General features: G+C 35.2%; 1 protein-coding gene across 2 annotated transcripts in view; it reads right to left on the bottom strand.

Annotated features, from left to right (window-relative positions):
• LOC135207348 (uncharacterized) overlaps window positions 1–9,564 on the bottom strand; it is a 50,870-nt gene extending 41,306 nt beyond the window's left edge. The window contains exons 1-2 of one of the 2 annotated variants that reach the window (XM_064239079.1): window positions 8,774–9,564; window positions 1,856–1,897 (exon numbers count right to left, since the gene is read on the bottom strand). In XM_064239079.1, coding sequence (XP_064095149.1) covers window positions 1,856–1,897; window positions 8,774–9,286 — 555 coding nt within the window. In that variant the 5' untranslated portion in view covers window positions 9,287–9,564. Of the gene's footprint in view, window positions 1–1,855; window positions 1,898–5,020; window positions 5,798–8,773 lie in introns of those variants that run through there. The other variant, XM_064239078.1, reaches the window with a different exon arrangement.
• Between the last annotated feature and the right edge of the window lie 6,950 nt (window positions 9,565–16,514).

Raw genomic sequence — 16,514 nt, forward strand, 5'->3', positions numbered from 1 at the left:
GTGTTTTCACGTTGCATGGAACCAGTAGTTATTCAGCAACGGGACTAACGGCTTTACGTGACTTCCGAACCACGTCGAGAGTGAACTTCTATCACCAGAAATACACATTTCTCGCACCTCAATGGCATACCCGAGAATCGAACTCGTGGCCACCGAGGTGGTACGCCAACACCATACCGACCACGCCACTGAAGCGCTTTGTCTATCTGTTGGCTTAAGCGGGAGGTGAAGGACCCCTTTTCCTATTGGGAGTAGCTAATACCCTGAAAACCAGGATAAGGATGTCTCGACAATTCGATCGGAGTTATCTGTTTGGTGGAAGTATTCCTTTTTTTTTTTTTTTTTACAGGCAGTGGATGTCTCGATACTTCGATCGTTTTTGTCTGTTTATTTGCACTCTTGTTGACAGTTTTGTCTTTTCGACAACACTTTAGCGTGTCTTTATTTTGCGGCATGCTGTTTTTATTTTTTATATGTTAACATTTATTGCTCTGATATTAACTATATTGTCAGATTTTGTATTATGCCGCAACATTTATATATTATGCTACCTGTCTCTGAATACCTTGTGATTTGTATATTGAGCATTTTGTGGCTTAGATATTATTCAATGTTATTGTTATGATGTTTTTGAGTATATTATTATGTGTGCATGGAGCATAAAGTGGCTCAATTATGGTTTTTTTCTGAAGTAATTAAAATGATACTAAGGAGTATTCTGTGTCTTGTTTATGAGTTAATTACTTGGATTTTGATTGTTGTTGCTGATGCTGCTAAGTGTTTAATTCACTGTTAGTGATGTTCATTTAATTAATTTGTTTAATGGACCTGGCTCACTTGTACATAATGACTAAAGTTATTTTATTGTTTTGTTCCGCTCCTTCCTCTTTGTTTGTTACAAATGTCGTCAATCATTCCATTCCCATTCTTAATTTGGCAGTTAAGAGATCCTGCAGGACCGAGTGTGCTCCATGACAATATATACATATATATATATATATATATATATATATATATATATATATATATATATATATGTATACATATGTATAAATATGTATATATATATATTGCTATATATATATATATATATAATATATATATGTTGTTGTGGTGTCTATAGTATATATATATATATATATATATATATTATATATATAATATATATATTATTATATATATATATAGATCTATATAATATATATATATATATATATTTATATGTATAATATGTGATAAATATATGTATATATATATATGTGTATATATATATCTATATATATATAGTATATATATATATATATATTATATATATATATGGTTTGTGTGCGTGCTATATATATATATATTATATTATATATATAATCTATATATATATATATATATATATATATACGACAAACAGTCACTCCAGAAAAACTCGTACTAACAATTCCTGGAAAACCTTGTTTAAGATTAAATTTGATCTTTTCCCATAAGTATAAGCAACGTGAATATCAACGTCATGTATGAATAAACAAAAAATGAGGCAAGTGATCGGAAATGAAATGTCAAATGACGCGAACAAAGCATAAACAAACGAAAGCAAATGAGCTCGGCTGCAACTCATTTTTTTTCATTTCATAAAGGGAATCGAGCTAGATTTAAATTAGCATAGTTATAAAACGAAGCAAAAGAATATGAAGAGTGAAAGGTCCTTTCAGTAAGGATTAAATAAAAAAAAAACAGACATCTGTTCTGGAAATAGAGAATAATGAAAGGCTGTTTATGAAAACTACCACAGGAGACTACCCACACAAAGCGCACGTCACTGAAATTACGGGAAACAATGGAATAGGATTTTGTTTTACTGTACCTTATTGAGCCATTCAACCCTCTGATGATCCGGGGTGCTCAGCTGTAACAAACAATTATGTTAATTAGAGGACTTGAAATGAGGTATCAACAACATCATCAAGAGCATTTCGATCACTAAAAATACAGGGTGTCCATAAAGTCCCAGTACCATAACAAGCATTTATTGCTTGCAATGGTACTGGGACTTTATGGACAACCTGAACTTATATATTCAAGGCTTGAGCTCTTAATGTTTATTTACGTATCTTGAACGAAAACATAAATCACATACATAAACACGCTCATATATATATATATATATATATATATATATATATATATATATATATATATAAATTTCATTATATAGGCGAATGCCATAGGAAAATAAGAGGCAAAAGGTCAGTACCAAGCGCTTTCTCCTGTTTATTCAGGTATCGTCGACGCACAAAATGCCTGAATAAACAGGAGATATTTTCCTGTGGTATTCGCTTATATGTACATACATACATACATACATACATATGTATATAATTCAAATAAAGCTTAAGCTTAAATGAATTTACTTCAGTAAGTTTTAAAACCTTGCAGCAAGTTTTATCAATAAAGATCACAATCAAAGGCATCAGCTGATTCAAGTCTGCATACGCAAAGATAGTGATTAACATTTACATCCCAGTACCACAACTGAGACTTGAGAAGAAACAGATGCCTAAACTTTAGAGTTTCTGTATTATTATTATTATTATTATTATTATTATTATTATTATTATTATTATTAATTATTATTATTATTATTATTATTATTATTATTTGTTTTATTAAAAGTAACTGCTGCCTCAGCTACATTAATTTTATGTAGGATCTTCTCATTTTCCTAATTATGGTTTTTTTCATTGTTAGAAGAATCAATATAAAACTAATGCAGCTGAGGCAGTAATTACTTCCAGCATATTATTATTATTATTATTATATTATTATTATTATTATTATTATTATTATTATTATTATTATTATTATTATTATGTTTTTATTATTATTATTATTTTCAGGGCCCTTGGTTCGACCCTTATATGATAGATATTTATTTTTATACCACAAGTGACTGCGTGATGCATAGTTCCATCACATTCACTCAGAAGGGGTAATTCGAATGCAATGCCATCCATTTGGTCACTGTTTGGTCGGGAATCTGTGGGGAGAGGGGGGAGGAGGAAGAATACTTGCTGGTAAGGTGCGTAACTTACTTTTAAAAACTGTGTGGGTCAGTTGGTAGCATCCTTGCCTTACATTTGAGAGTCCCAGGTTTTCATTATCATGTAACATTAGATAATATCTATTATTATTATTATATTATTATTATTATTATTATTATTATTATTATTATTTTTTTTTTTATTATTATTATTATTATTATTATTTTTACAGGTTTTTATTGAAAATAATGGCTATTTCAGCCGCGTTTATTTTGTATAGAAGTTTCTCTATTCTTATTATTGACTTTTCTTCTGTATTCAAATTGGCTGTTAAAACGCCAAATGGGGGATTCATGTATAAAACGTGGTATTTGTCAAATTGAATGCAATATACAAAATGAAGTACAAATTGGATCTTAAGCCTAATTTCTACTACATTTTGTATAATGTATTCAATTTGACAAATACCACGTTCTTTACATGAATCCCCCATTTGGGGTTTTTAACAGCCATTTGAGTACAGAAGAAAGTCAGTAATAAGAAGAATAGAGAAACTTCTATACAAAATAAACGCGGCTGGAATAGCCATTATTTTCAATAAACCTGTATTAATGAAGGTCTTCTTCTAGCATATATATATTATTAGCATTATTATTGTTATTGAACGTATCAGTCCTTCTTCGGGATTTTCCTATACTCGGTTTTTTTTCATCTGTCCACCCGCCTGTGGTGTTTGCGTATGGTAACACTGCGTCCCGGGCTTTACATAGTTACGCTATGTGTAAGTTTTAGGTAAATAAAAGGATATCTGGGTGTACATTTGCAACTTTAAAGTGTTTTAATAATTTACTGTATGCGAATTACACCATTAACATTCGAAATAGGATATTATTATAATTGTTGAATGTAAGCTGAATGTAACTATCTAAAGTCCGGGACGCAGTGTTACCATATGCAAACACCACAGGCGGGTGGACAGATAAAAAAAAAAAAAAACCGAGTATAGTTTATAAAGTCTCATTAACTAGAAGATTCAACACTCCCCCACATTACAGTCAGTGTTATTCTTCTATTTTCACTTAGCATATGTACCGAAACATTTTCATTGAACTGGAATATAATATTTAGGCGAAAGGCCAAGCTCTGGGATCTATGAAGCCATTCAACGCTGAATGGGAAATTGAGAGCAAAAAGATTTTAAATGTTTATCAGAAGGAAAAACTCAACTGCACAATGAAACATTATTTAGAGAAGGTGGAAAGTAAGACGGAAGAAAGAGAATATGAACGCAATTACACAAAAAAGAATGTAATAGGTGGCAGCTAAAGGCATAAGGGACACTGCAAAGCCCCTAAAATAATGCCTACAGTGAACCGCATGAGGCGCACTGACGGCCCAACACCCAATTAAGGTCTAGACATCTCAGTGGCCGGTTTGGTGTGCTGGTTATAAAAAAGATGAGTTAACATTTTCATATTCCTCTTCTAACTAGTTCTTTCTTTTACGGCCATCTTTGCTGTCATTCCGTCAGTTTACATTTTCGCTTACTCGGGGAGTAAGCCTGCAATCCTTACGCCCATCTATGCTGTGATTCCGTCAGTTTATATTTTCGCTTACTCGGGGGGTAAGCCTGCAATCTTTACGCCCATCTATGCTGTCATTCCGTCAGTTTATATTTTGGCTTATTCGGGGAGTAAGCCTGCAATCTTTTACGCCCATCTATGCTGTGATTCCGTCAGTTTACATTTTCGCTTACTCGGGGAGTAAGCCTGCAATCTTTACGCCCATCTATGCTGTCATCCGTCAGTTTATATTTTCGCTTACTCGGGGAGTAAGCCTGCAAACTACTTTGCTGTTGTTGTTGTTGAGGGGGGGCGGAGGTAAGAAAGCCCTATGGAAAAACCTGCATAAATTGATGCCTCCCACTTTAAAAAGACTTAAGAGTCATCACATACTCAAACTGACCAAACGCTCGCTTTATAATTTACCCAACGGGGAACGCGGTGCCCAAGCCTGTGAAGCAAGAGAAGCAACGCATTTTCGTCCATCCCTTCCAGGGCAAGTCTGTCGTCCAGTGAGGTCCCCGACTCCAGCACGGAGGCGTAACACGCGACGACAAAAGCCAGCAGAGCCAATCCAGCGTACGAGATGAAGGACAAGAGCACCAGCGTACCGAACTCGAAGCCGAAGCGCACCCCCACTTCCCAAACCATCGCCAGCGTTATCCGGAATTCCGGATTCGACGGGAGGGTTGGAAAGCCGGAAGCTCTGCTCTTCTCTTTCGCCGGTTTGAGGGGCACTTCCACGTCGCGGAGGATCCGGTAGGCGACGACGCACGCCAGCACTCCGGGACTGCGGTCAGCAATCAGGTAAATGCAAAGAGAAGTTGAGAAATACTTCAGGAACACTAGGAGGTCGAACCAAGGGAGCATCGCGTCTAAGGCACACAACCCCTCGTTTAATTTTTCACCAAGTTTCTCGAGCAGGGTCTGCTTTTTGCTTGCTCGCAAGCGTTGCTTCATTTTGACGTTAATACTTTGTTTGCGAGTTACACCTGTTCAGTCTAGTCACAAACTAGCTCTTCTCTTGGGACACCTCACTAGAATGATATAACAGCAGGCATTCTACATCATTTTGTTTTCCTAATGTCAGTCGCAGCACAAAACGAGATATTAAATATGAACAACAGAAGTTCTTCATAAAACTTCAATGGAACGGAATGAAGCGAAACGCACAAGCTTTAACAGACACCGATACATACTAGGAAAGGTATTCAGAGCTAAGCATCGAGCAGTGCTTCGAACAATACAAGCCTTATCTGCCGTATCTTATCGCAGATCGACGTATTTGGTATGCAACCTTGATGATCTTACACTAAAAATCATTTATAAAATATCTATTTCCGCTTAATGAATATCACATAGAACAGCTCGTCTTATCATGAAGCAAAAAAAAAAAAAAAAAAAAAAAAAAAATCCTGAAATGACGATTCACAGGTTCATGTAAACAGGATCCAGGCGAGATATGACTACAACAACCTCAAGGTCAAATGTCACTGTCATTCATTATCACCGCATCCCCTCCTCTTCACTATTAAAGGCCGCTATTATTATTATTATTATATTATTATTATTATTATTATTATTATTATTATTATTATTAACTCAAAAGCATAATGGCAACCCAACACCAACAGTACTATCACTGGCTAAAAGGAGAACAAGGAATTTTGCACTTATTATTATAATCAAAACAATAGACGTCATTACCACTGAGGTAAAAAAAAAAAATTCTTGATATGATGAGGACCTTGGGAGCCAGTTAATACTGTACTGAAGCCACTGAACACTTTGTACATCTTATTCAATAATTACCCAATTATCAGTTTAGTACACAACCTGTAAGCCTTTACAAGAAATGAGTAAAATAAATGTAAAACTTTTAGTCTAAGAGGATTTAGTTTACAAATGAGCTGTAACTTGGCAAGGGAGTAAATAATTTAATCAGTAAATAAAATGAACTATCCAATTTTCAAAGGGTCGCCTATAATCAGTAAAAAAGGGAAATTCAACATTAGCAATGAGTTTTTGATCGCCAAAAAATTAAAAAAAAAAACAAATGTGATGCGTACAGTGGATACATATTTAGCAAATAAAGTCATCTAAACATACCCAAGAATTCTATAATTATCATAAAAAGTATGCACAATAAATTCATCGAAGAAGCACTAAATCCTAATCAGCAATCAAAGAGAATATAACGTCCCAATACTCTCTACGAAATAAACAACAAGGAATAAGCGGATGTCAATTCAATCGACTTCTTTAAACCCTCCAGTGGGATACAGAGGCAACTCAACTTTACGTCGATAAGAGGTCAGCTGATAAGAGATAACTGTGAGCTATAGTGTACGTGCACTGTTACGAAACGTGAAATAAGTGAGAGATAACCAAGAAATGGCCATCTTGGAAGAAGTCAGACACAAATTTATGGAAGGACATCGTTTGAAGTCTAACAGGTTACAGGTGTAGCGTATTCAGGTATTCTTGTAAGCTCTAACAAACACACTGATGCTCTTAACCCCCTCCCCCCGTATTTGTTCTTTTACTAGTTGTGTAATGACGATTCAATATTATAGTTTAAGCGATTATATGACTTTCATGAAAGTGAAAGGTAGTGCAAGACAGAAAGAAACGATGTATATATATAAATAAATAATAAAATAAATAAATAAATATATATATATATATATTATATATATATATAAATAAAGATATATGCCACGAAGGAAAAATAAACGAATGAGGATCTGCAAGATCTTTCGACGTTCAACGTCCTTTACTGAGCAGAGACGTTTAACGTCGAAAGATCTTGCAGATCCTCATTCGTTTATTTTTCCTTCGTGGCATATATCTTTATTTATGGATTTATCACGTTCCTAACTTTCGTGATTCAGTTATACATACATACATATATATATATATATATATATATATATATATATATATATATATATATAGTAATGTATATATAAAATTTATGTATGTATGTATGTATATATGTTATATATGTATGTATATATATATATATATATATATATATAATATATATATATATATATATATATATATAAAATCTGTTCACAGGTTACAGACAATTTCCAACACTGAATCGTTTATCTAACCAACGTCATCGACAGAAGTATTATGTACTCCTACATGTACATATTACTAAATACTAAATGCAAAGATATACAAAAAGTAATTTAAATTCATCAAAAAAATCAAATCTGATTTAGAAACGAGTTAAACCTGGTAAAGATTCCGCTTACAAATGAGTTAAACCTTGAAAAGATTCTGCTGACAAATGAGTTAAACCTTGAAAAGATTCTGCTGACAAATGAGTCAAACCTGGAAAAGATTTGTTTTCAAATGAGTTAAACTTTGACAAGATTCCACTTACAAATGAGTTAAACCTTGAAAACATTCTGCTGACAAATGAGTTAAACCTGGACTAGATTTGTTTTAAAATGAGTTAACCTTGACAAGATTCCACTTACAAATGAGTTGAAGCTTTAAGACATTCTGCTGATAAATGAGTTAAACTGAAGAAATTCTGCTGACAAATGAGTTAAACCTTGAGAAATTCTGGACAAATGAGTTAAACCTTGAAAAACTTATGCTGACAAATGAGTTAAACTTGGAAAAGATTGTGTTTTAATTAAAATGAGGTTAAACCTTGACAAAGATTTCCACGACAATGAGTTGAAGATTTAAAATATTCTGCTGACATAGAGTTAAACCTTTGAAAACTTTCGGCTGACAAGCGAGTTACTAGATTTGTTTTAAAATGAGTTAACCTTGACAAGATTCCACTTACAAATGAGTTGAAGCTTTAAGACATTCTGCTGATAAATTAGTTAAACCTTGAAGAAATTCTGCAGACAAATGAGTTAAACCTTGAAAACGTTATGCTGACAGATGAGTTAAACTTGGAAAAGATTTGATTTAAAATGAGTTAAACCTTGACAAGATTCCTCTTACAAATGAGTTGAAGCTTTGAAATATTCAGCTGACAAATGAGTTAAGCCTTGAAAACTTTTTTGCTGACAAGCGAGTTAAACCTTAAAAAGATTTTTCCTCAAATAAGTTAAACCTTGACAAGATTCCACTTACAAATGAGTTAAACCTCGAAAACATTCTGTTGACATATGAGTTAAACCTTGAAAACATTCCGCTTACCCAAGCAGGCACCTGCATCCCCAGCCGCTGAAGCATGATGCCCAGTCTCTCTTCGTCCACCCTTTCCAGTAGGAGCCTCTCGTCCAGCACCGTCCAATCAACCAAGAAAGAATCCAGCCACGTCCTGACGAACGCCAGGAAAACGAGGCTTGGAAACGGGACGATGTAGAAGAGCATCACGAGGCTGAACTGGAGGACGAATGCCACGGCGAATTCAAACACCATGGACAGGGTTATTACGATTTTCGGGTTGGACGACCCGGCAGCTGAGCCGGAGAAGTGGTTGTCGTCATCCCTGGCGCTGATGACCAAGTACAGAACGACGAGGGCGGACGACACGAAACTGCTCCTGACCAGGATGAAGAGACAGAGCGCCCTGGTCAGTTCCCTCAGGAACAGGGGCAAGTCGAACCATGGCACTAAGGCGTTGGCACCGGATAAGGTCTCGTTGACGTCCTTTATTATCCTCTGCAGAAAGAGAATAGGCTTTTTCCGAAGGCTGCTGTTCTCCATTTTGGCGAGATTCCGTTCCTTTCTCGAGACGTGACAATAAACCACAGTTATCCAGAACAGCAGTTACAGTAAAATCCTTCACAAACGTTTCATTTTAAAGGCAATAGCTCCTTAGTGACACTAAATGACAAGAGAGCGACTGACCCAACTGGGGGACGGTGTGTGAAAAGAGGCTCATCATCACAAGGTCTTATCATTGTTATCATCCTGATAACGAAGGAACAACGATTTGCTGCAGATTCATTTCGAGGATGATATAATCAACGGTGTTTACATAAAAGGTATGTTCTTGAATTGCCCAAAGTCAGTGTCTGAAATGATACCAACGCCACAAAAAATGTTACACTGGCATTTCCTACATCTCTCTTAAATCTGTACACTTCGTCCTAATCTTATCGCGATCTTCAGAATTACCAGAAATCTGGAGGATTTAATCGATCAAGGAAAATGGACTCTGATCGTTACGATAGACTTCTGATATAATTTTTTTTTAAACTTTACTGACAGCAAATCTTTACACGAGTCCATCAGTAGGTGATACAGTATATAAATATATGCAAGTGACTAATTATGGATACTCATAAATGAACACAGCAATACACAAACACATCTCTATATATATGTATGTATGTATGTACGTATATATATATATATATATATATATATATATATATATATATATATATATATATATATATATATAATATCTACTATATATAAAATATATATATATATATATATATATTACACTAACCTTGAGCCTTTGCTCATACTTCACATACGAAGCTCATTTGGATTTAAATCGCCTTTCTTGGCCATTCTACAAATCTTATTCTTAACGATAAGCGATTCTTTTCTTTATCTGCGTCATACGGAATCTTTCTAGCCCCTTTCCCTTCTTATTCAGTCAGTCGTTATACTGAATTCATAACTTTTCTTCTTATTCAGTCAATCGTTTTACCGAATCCATCACTATACATTCATTCCTAAATCATCTTCTTTTTATAGAACATGCTTCTATTCCTCTTTTGAAATGGCGTGATATTTTTCCCGGAATTATTAGCTATTTACCGGTTTCGGCGAATTGCGTCTCCGCTTCACTCTGATTTATAACCTCAAGGGAGTCGTAGCATAGACAACTCACATGATGGGCGTTATCCTCTCTCTCTCTCTCCGTTATCCCTACACTAAGGGGTTGGTTGCCTGATGCGCCTTTCCTTACAACATCAGTGATGCTTTATTATTAGGCAAAGGGGTTTTTACGTCCGCATGCCCTTGCTGTCATCACCACAGTTATTGGCGGTGGCCCTTGCTTTTGACTAAAAAGCCATCAGCAAGGCAGCAGTTTGCGCAGTTATTGGCGGTGGACTAGCCCTTTTACTAAAAAAAAAAAAAAAAAAAAAAAAACTGCAAGGCAGCAGCTGCCCTTTTAGTCGCCTTTTACGACACGCAGGACCGGTATCAGGACAAAATCCCCCGTAGGACAAAATCCCCCATAGGACAAAATCCCCCGATGACAAAATCCCCCTGGACAAAATCCCTCATAGGACAAAATCCCCCTTGCCAGAATTCCCCGTTTTCTACCGTTTGCTTGTTTTCTAACAAGGCAAAACTTTTTTTTACTAACAGCTACATTAACTAAATCTTCTTACTGTCATAGCAGTATAGTCCTTTGCTCATTTTTCTAAAAAGGCGATATACTTTTTGACTTACATAGTTAGTTTAACTAAATCTTCTTACAAAGAGTCCATTTTGGAAATCACTTTAGTACCTCCACCCATAGAAGATGGAGTTTGTGAAGAGCAACAATTGCATCGTGAAGGATATATTTACGTTAAACACTATGCACTACTACAGGATAAGACCCAAACAACTTATAACAGATTTATACAAGAAGTAAAAATCTTGACAAATTGCTCACCTGCGAGTGCAATGATCGATTTTGAAAAAACAATGCTGAATACTTTGATAGCGTACTTTCCTGAAGTCGATGTTAAAGGCTGCTTTTTTCATTTGTGACAAAATATTTACAGAAAAATACAAGAGTTTGGCTTACAAAAACATTAGCAAGACAATAATGAATTTGCTCTTAAAATGAGAATGATAGCGGCCCTTGCCTTTATTACCCCTGAATCTCTTCATGAAGCGTTTGAAGAGCTCTAGGATATTATGCCAGAGGAGAGTTTCCCGATTTTGGATGACTTTGAGGAGCACTATATTGGCAGGCCATGTCGACGAGGACGCCCAGCACCCACATTTAGCATACCTCTGTGGAATATGTATGCAAGAACAACCGATGAACTTAATTATAGTACCAATAATTCTGTGGAAGGATGGCATCGCAGTTTCGTATCATTTGCTGGGTGTTCCCATCCAGTCATCTGGAAGTTTGAGTCTCTTAGAACGAGAAAACAACTTTCAAGATGCTCAGATGAATCAGATTATTTCTGGTATCGCTAGTGAACCACTTAGAAAGAAATATATAAGGATACCACATCACGAATCAAATCAGTTGTGCTAAAATATAAAGAAAAAACGTGTTTAGATTGTATTAGAGACATTGCATTCAACTTAGGGTTTTAAACACATGTTCAGTCTTTGAATAAACAATGTAGCATTTTTCATGAAATATGCAATTTCCTCAGATATTTTTACTGTTAAGAATTCCACCTCCTGAGTTAGTTAAAAAAATTCTATCGGTAATATTCAATTAACTAGAACTATTTATGCAATAATAAATGTAAAACCAGCAAACGACTGTACGAGTATTTTAATATATTTCTATTTGGAACTATATAAGCAATGAAAAATAAAACAAGTTACCACTATTATTGGTTGCTTACATTTTCATGACTTTAAATTTGTCCCTGGGGATTCTGTCCACGCGGGATTTTGTCCAGGGGGATATTGTCCTAGAACCCGCAGGACCTACGGTGGTATTATTCTTACTCCCATACCACAGGGTGCTCTCTCTCTCTCTCTCTCTCTCTCTCTCTCAATCTCTCGGTCCTCTCTCTCTCTCTCTCTTTAATATATATATATATATATATATATATATATATATATATATATATATATATATATATATATAATAACACGTGTTTGTGTGTTGTGTGTGTGTATGCCAGGACGTGTGTGTACGTGTGAGTGTAGCCTATGTGTGAAGTATAGAGAATCCAGAGTATGGAGAATCCAGACTCAGTTGAACTGGCGTGGGAGTAACAATAGATAAAGAAAAAGTGCTCAAAAAATCATGTACATGAAAAATTCAGATTTTGAAGCTGCTATCACCATATGAATGGACTACACGAGTCAGATCTTCTGAAGAATACTTTTATGAAAGGGAATCCTTTCTCACTTATCTTAAAATGTCCAGCAAGGTTCGTCTGAACGCTTGATTTAATATGGAGTAAAATATCCTTGACATGTCTCATAAGACAGAGAAGTATGATTTAAAGAGAGGTAAGTTATGCCCATGGGAATCCGTAATACACTATTGCATATATTTCTAGCATAATGTAACTGAAGGCGAATATCGAAATTAAACTAAAGCAGTTCTTTCTACTTACGTAGCTCGCAAATCCTTACGATTTCCTGCAAGACAGTTTTAACACTCGTTTCACTGAAACATTTGCTGGAACTTTTATGTGTAAAGAGAAATCATCAAACCAGTGATGCCCTTACGAAGGCTTCATAACTATGTTGAGTTTTATTTAATTTTTATTATTCTTTTACCATTTTTATTATTTTCATTTTAATTTTTTTTATATTTTTATTTTTATTATTTTTATCTTATTCTTTATTTTTGTTTTTATAATTTTCATTTTAAGTTTTAATTTTGTTTTTTTATTATTTTTATTTTTATCATACTAAGATACTAACCCACATCCGCATAAGGAAATGTGAATGAAAAGAGAAAAAGAAGAGGGAGTCATTTTCAAGTAGAATTACTATTTTGGTCTATACTGCGAGTATGGCCTTCTTAAGACATCATAGGATGTGTGGGAATGCCTAAAGAAGGATTCAAAGAGCTTTCGACCAAGGTCAACTTTCAACTCGCCACCCCAAAGCATTCTAACCTCGCTTATATCTGAGGGGATTATGCGATGGACATCAATGTCAGAGGCCGACATAGATCCCCAGAGAACAAAGGTTACTGTAAGCATCTTATACTAGAAGGAATTCCCTGCTCACAAAGTACTACATGCTCTCTCAAACAAAGTTTAAATTGAAACTGAGCTGGTATTTGAACATTATAGGGAAACCAAAGTGATTTGAAGGACATAACGAATGGAATATAAAATTTAGACCAGACTAAGCACTGGCACCAATGAGGTCATTCAGCGCTGAAAGGGAAATTGAGAGTCAAAAGGATTTACAGGAAGAAAGCCTCGCAGTTGTACTGTGAACCACTTGTTAGAAAAGGGTGGAAAGTAAGACAGAGGAGAATATGAACAGAGTTACAGCCTAAATAAATGAGAGGCATTGCAGCCTGGGGCTGAAGAGACGCTGCAAAGATCCTTCAGTAATAACAACTGTGCACTTCCTTAGAAGGACACTTGAACGTATTCTTTATTTTCAAGCCCATAATTACTCAAGAACAAAATGTTTCGTAGATGTTTGGCTCAGGAAGCTTGGAGTAGTTCAGCGTTAACAAATATGGGTGTAATTAAAGATAAAGGTGCCATTAAGGAACTCAACCACAATCATCAAGAGTTAGAAGGACTGATTAAAGGAAACAATTCAGGAAAGGAGAAGAGTCATTTCAGAGAGTGAGGAAGGATTACAGGATTACAGTCGATGTCAAGAGGCATGAAACCATCCTTCTCGACGAATTACAAAGGAAGCTACGATCAATGTTTTCTTTTGGTTTCCAACAATTTGTACAACAATCTCCTTCGTTAGAGGATGTAGTTTAATGTATGATTCATACATCTACACACACACACACACACACACACACATATATATATATATATATATATATATATATATATATATATATATATATATGGTAACCACTTGGCCTCTCATTTACAGACCGGGGTTCATTCCCACGTGAGTCAGAAATTTATAAACACACCACACACACACACACACACACACGCACATATATATATATATATATATATATATATATATATATAATGTGTGTGTGTGTGGGTGTGTGTGTTACATAAAAGAGGGTTTTGCTGAGATAATATGATTAATAATATATAATGTGATATGCTGTGACATTTCTTGGAATGTAGAGACTCATCATTTAACTTCCCTAGAGACAGTGTCCGAGCGACAAGCCTTGGAAATGCTGATGTATCCTTCGTTGGGTGGTGTGATCAAAATTGCTGTCTTAGCAAATCAGTGCCTCGTCCTGTCGCTATGAGCGCTTGATACAGAGGTGCCTTTGAAACTGGATTCAAGTAGTTAATGGGTGTGGACAATGGGTGTGAGTTCGTGTGTACGTGTGAGCCTTTTCCCCTACATATGAAAATGTAGTGTTACGAAGATGGGGAGACCATTACAGAGAGGCGGCAGAGCCAAGATGGCTTCTGCAAAGTGTTTTTATTAAGTGTTAGTGCATACTGTGCTAAATGGGTAAGAATACTTTTATTTTGGCCAAAGTGTGGCTGGATTGTATTTGAATATTTATTTCAGAGATATTTTATTTCATATGATCTTTGATTATACTCTTATGCTTATCGGGGTGTTCTCCTGTCTTCTAACAGGCGATTCTGGAGAAGGGGGATTGATCTGGAGAAATGGGAACTGACTTAATTACTATGGTGTACTGACTATGTTGACTTTGCCTAATGTTATGGCTAAACTAATGTTAGTGTTTGATTAATTACCGAGGGTTATCTGAGTTATTTGGGCTTCTGAGTTTAACATTCCATTTAATCTTTTGGTTAAGAATCTGAGTTAATTTAGATAATACTTTGCTTTTAAATAAATGCATATTTTGTAAGTTCCGTGTCTGATTTGATGACCTTAGGTGATGGAGGGGGGAAGGTGTATTGAGAGAGAGAGTTGTTGGGAATCTCGAGAGAGAGAGAGAGAGAGAGAGAGAGAGAGAGAGAGAGAGAGGAGAGAGAGAGAGAGAGAGAATATGCTACCAGCTGCCTGCCGCTCTTGGTCCATCGCTACCTTTAAAAATATGATAACGAGATAATCATCTCGTTATATATATATATATATATATATATATATATATATATATATATATATATATATATATATATATAATCATTACTACAATAATGGTAAATGTTGCTCACGATGAACAGTAGCTATACAATCCGTGATCCCAGTTGTTCGCACTATTACGTAAATTTGTCTTAAGAGAGAAACCTGATTTCCTCTTGAAATGTTAACATTCATGTAAAAATTAAAATGTTTTTTCCACTATGTTTCCGGCCATCTAATACACTAAGTTACAGGCATGCTCAATATGAATACTATGCTTAATGATTTAATAATGTGGATATACATAGTTCTTTAATGTATACTATAAAAAATCAGCGGGGACAAATGAAAGTGAATATTGTTTTTTGTTATTTGTGGACTTGATATTCAATGTTTAATCCTTGCGATCTTTTAAAATAATATTCACAATGATTGGAAACATCAGAGTTGGGAATTGAAACACTATTGGCTGCCTACCAGTTTATCGGCCAGGTTCATTAAAACTTAGGTCACCTCCACGCAAAAATTATGTATTCATAACTATTAACAATAAAATAAAGCTTTTGGAAATAACAAGAGACATGAACACAAAACATTAACAAACTAGTAAAAAGTGAGCCGAATTTTCTTCGGCGCAATCGAGTTTTCTGTACAGCGTAGAATGCTGTATGAGCCACGGCCCATGGAACTTTCAACCATGGCCCGGTGGTGGCTTGTCCATGGCGTTGCCATACGCATTATCATGGCTAACTTTAAACTTGAATAAAAAAAAAAAAACTACTGAACCTAGAGGGTTGCTATTTGACATCTTTGATGATTGGAAGATGGATAACCAACATACCAATTTGCAACCCTCTTGCCTCAGGAGTGTTTAAGATCTGAGGGCGGACAGAAAAAATGCCGACGGACAGACAAAGCCATCTCAACAGTTTCCTTTTACAGAAAACTAAAAGCAAGCATACTGGTAGTTGGAAAGAATGTCTCACAGCATATAACTTGTAAACATCTCTATTTTCGACTTGAAACACGTACAATCTCCCCGAAT

The sequence above is a fragment of the Macrobrachium nipponense genome, chromosome 32 (assembly GCF_015104395.2).
Source record: "Macrobrachium nipponense isolate FS-2020 chromosome 32, ASM1510439v2, whole genome shotgun sequence".
Taxonomy (NCBI): Eukaryota; Metazoa; Arthropoda; class Malacostraca; order Decapoda; family Palaemonidae; genus Macrobrachium; species Macrobrachium nipponense.